Genomic DNA, 2,931 nt, shown 5'->3' with positions numbered 1-2,931 from the left:
CCTAGGTAGACTGCCGACTATATTTCGTCGACAGTTGGCAGCACCCCCTCTCTAGATCGACTTAGGGTTAGGATGTAGGTAGGGTTTGTGACGGCTTAGGTGAACCTCGTGCCTTGTGTCTCGGCCTCCACCTCCTTTTATGACGCTGTGTGACGATGACCCACCAACCATAGATAGGGTTGGGCATCCCCGGTCAGAATGCGGATTAAGGACCCAATTGACCGTTGGGCCAAGTTGGGGCAGAGATCAACGTAACCGTGTCTATATGACTGTTTAAGTATAGAACTCTGGCCCTGTTCGGCTTACCCCATATTCGGCTTATTTGGTTTCTTTTTTCAACCGGAACAGTGTTTTTCTCTCACAACAATTCAGCCGGAACAGTATTTTCCAGCCAGTTTCAGCCAAGTTTCAGACCAGCGAACGGAGCCTCAGTCTCATAGTCTCCGGTTTGGGACTGTTCTTATTACTCTATTTTTTTATAAAAAAAACTATTATTCCTCGACCACGTAGCCCACCGACACACGTGGCCCCGTGCACAAACAGTTTTTTTTTAACACTAGTTCGGTAGCACACAGATGCCCTTTGCCCACCACATGGTGGCATGCGTGCGCCAGGCAGTACCCAACCCAAACGGCCAAAAGCCCAAAACTACTGGCTCTGTCGCGTAGATTCCTTTTTTTCCTCCAGCAGCTGGTAGCGAAACGGCAGGAGGCGCCGGTAAAATCTCCAACCCGCGCACGCCACTAGTGGGATACCACTGAATCTGGATAGGAAAGCGTGGTCCGGCCGGGGCCTGGAATGGAATCACACGAAACGTCGATACGAGGACGGTTCCCGGCTCGGTTCTCGTCGCCTTCGCCGGCCACTCTCTAGTCTGCAGTCGGCATGCCTTTTGGCCCCCCGAAACCGAAACCACGTCCGGCCCGCCGGTTCCATGCATCCGCCTCCTCGCCCACCGGCCACCGCCGATCGTTTGCCGTCCCGGCTGCCGATCGATGCGGCGCTAGCTGAGCTGCGGCCTACTATAAATTCACGGCCTCCCCTGCCTCTTCCAGCAACCAGCCGTGTTCTGCTCACTCTCGCTCTCTGAGCAAGTGCTGCGCGTCATACTCTACTAGCTTCACGAGCCTCACCAACAGGATCAAGATACAATGTCGTCACCCGTGAGCCGTGCGTCCCTCGACCAGAAGCTTGCCCTCGCCAAGCGCTGCTCCCGAGGTACATACAAACACTGATCCGATCATCCAGCTACTAGTACACTGCACGCTCGTCGCTACAGTTTGTCTTCCGATGATGGATGTCTACTTATTACTTAGCCGTTCTAGCTAAAATGCTTCATACTACTACTGATGCCTGATGCTTGCCTGATGCATGCAGAGGCAACCCTGGCAGGGTTCAAGGCAGCAGCTGTCGCAACCGTCGCCTCTGCAGTTCCCACCGTGAGTGTCGACGCTCATCTATTTGAGCATGCACCGTGATAGCACAAGGCTCTACGTATCTATCTAACCATTTCGAGATCCGTAACCTCTGATGTTCAGCTGGCGAGTGTGAGGATGCTGCCGTGGGCGAAGGCCAACATCAACCCCACCGGCCAGGCACTCATCATCTCCACAGGTACATGTTCTTGTATCTAGTAGAGGTGCATCCATCTTTTGCTTCTTCCTCCGCCTAAACAAGATTCACTGCGCTCTGAAAAAACCTGTAATGCTACGTGATAACCTAGTAGTCAACAACTGAAATTTGCAGTTGCTGGCATGGCCTACTTCATCGCCGCCGACAAGAAGATCTTGTCCCTGGCGAGGCGGCACTCGTTCGAGAACGCACCAGAGCACCTCAAGAACACCTCCTTCCAGGGCACCGGGCGTCCACACCCGGCCTTCTTCAGGCCTTGATGATGAGAAACAAGCAAACCATGCAAGATTTGTTCGACTGCTGTATACTAGCCTGCTCTCTGATGTTGCAATTTAGCTTATGCTGAAATGTTGTGAGAGGAAAACAGTGTTTCATAGCTGAAAAGTAGTTCTTAATAAGCTCAAGCGAACAGGCCAATAAGCAGGCCACTGTAATGCAGACTAACAGGTAGTTTGCTGCGAGATATTAGCATAGCTTAGCTTCTGCAGCAGGGTGGTTGCAATCTGCTGTGAACATGCATGGATTATATTCATGCTGTGTACTAGCTATAGCTAGTTAGTATTGTCTGTAACATCTATCGCAGCAATGAAATACTACTAGCCCTTATTGTCATGGTGTAGTTTGTGCGTGCTTCACAAGACTCATAAAATTGTTCACTCGAATAAAATGAAAGCAGTTGAAAAAAAAAGGTTTTCCTACAGGGAGACGAGTACGGATGAAAATCCCTAATGCTACAGATCGAGTAAACTAAACATGACACGAACGGACTCAGACTCTCAGAGTGAAAAAATTTCTGTCATCGGAATTTACAAGTTGAGCATAATTTACTACCAGTCATAATAATTTACTACCACCACACTCCCTAAAGCTAGCGTTGCTGGTTCCACGCAGGATGGGCTTCAGAAAGTCTGCAAAGCAAGATGCATATGCAAAAAGGCGGCGGTTTGCTCCTTGCCGCTGACGGTTTTGTTGGACAATCCAACGGTGGATCATCGTTTGGTTCTTTTTCGCCTTTTTTTTTTATCATTCCATCAATCATGCATGTCCGTATGTCACAAACTGACACTCTGACAGTGTCTACTGACTACTGCACCACTCCTATATACGTATACTAGTACTCCTATATACGAGTCGTCGAATTGCATGATCAAACAGTAGCCGTACGCGCGTACATGCCTGTAGTACTGTCAGTGTCAACAATGGGCGTATAGAAAACTGAATGTATCAGTATCAGTGTTGGAGGCCTAGATGGATCTGCCCCATGCTTCGCACCGAAACATGATTTTATCATGCAAGAAA

The 2,931-nt window shown here is 49.5% G+C and overlaps 1 protein-coding gene across 1 annotated transcript; it reads left to right on the top strand.

Annotated features, from left to right (window-relative positions):
- Positions 1 to 1,039: 1,039 nt before the first annotated feature.
- Positions 1,040 to 2,238, top strand: LOC136529349 (early nodulin-93-like). Its single transcript, XM_066522423.1, has 4 exons — positions 1,040 to 1,218; positions 1,378 to 1,439; positions 1,539 to 1,614; positions 1,747 to 2,238. Exons 1-4 carry the CDS (start codon positions 1,152 to 1,154, stop codon positions 1,890 to 1,892), a joined length of 351 nt encoding a protein of 116 aa, XP_066378520.1. The 5' UTR covers positions 1,040 to 1,151; the 3' UTR covers positions 1,893 to 2,238.
- The last annotated feature ends 693 nt before the right edge of the window (positions 2,239 to 2,931 follow it).

The sequence above is a fragment of the Miscanthus floridulus genome, chromosome 19 (assembly GCF_019320115.1).
Source record: "Miscanthus floridulus cultivar M001 chromosome 19, ASM1932011v1, whole genome shotgun sequence".
Taxonomy (NCBI): Eukaryota; Viridiplantae; Streptophyta; class Magnoliopsida; order Poales; family Poaceae; genus Miscanthus; species Miscanthus floridulus.
Note: the sequence above shows the minus strand (reverse complement) of the source record. Positions and strands in the feature narration are given on the sequence as shown.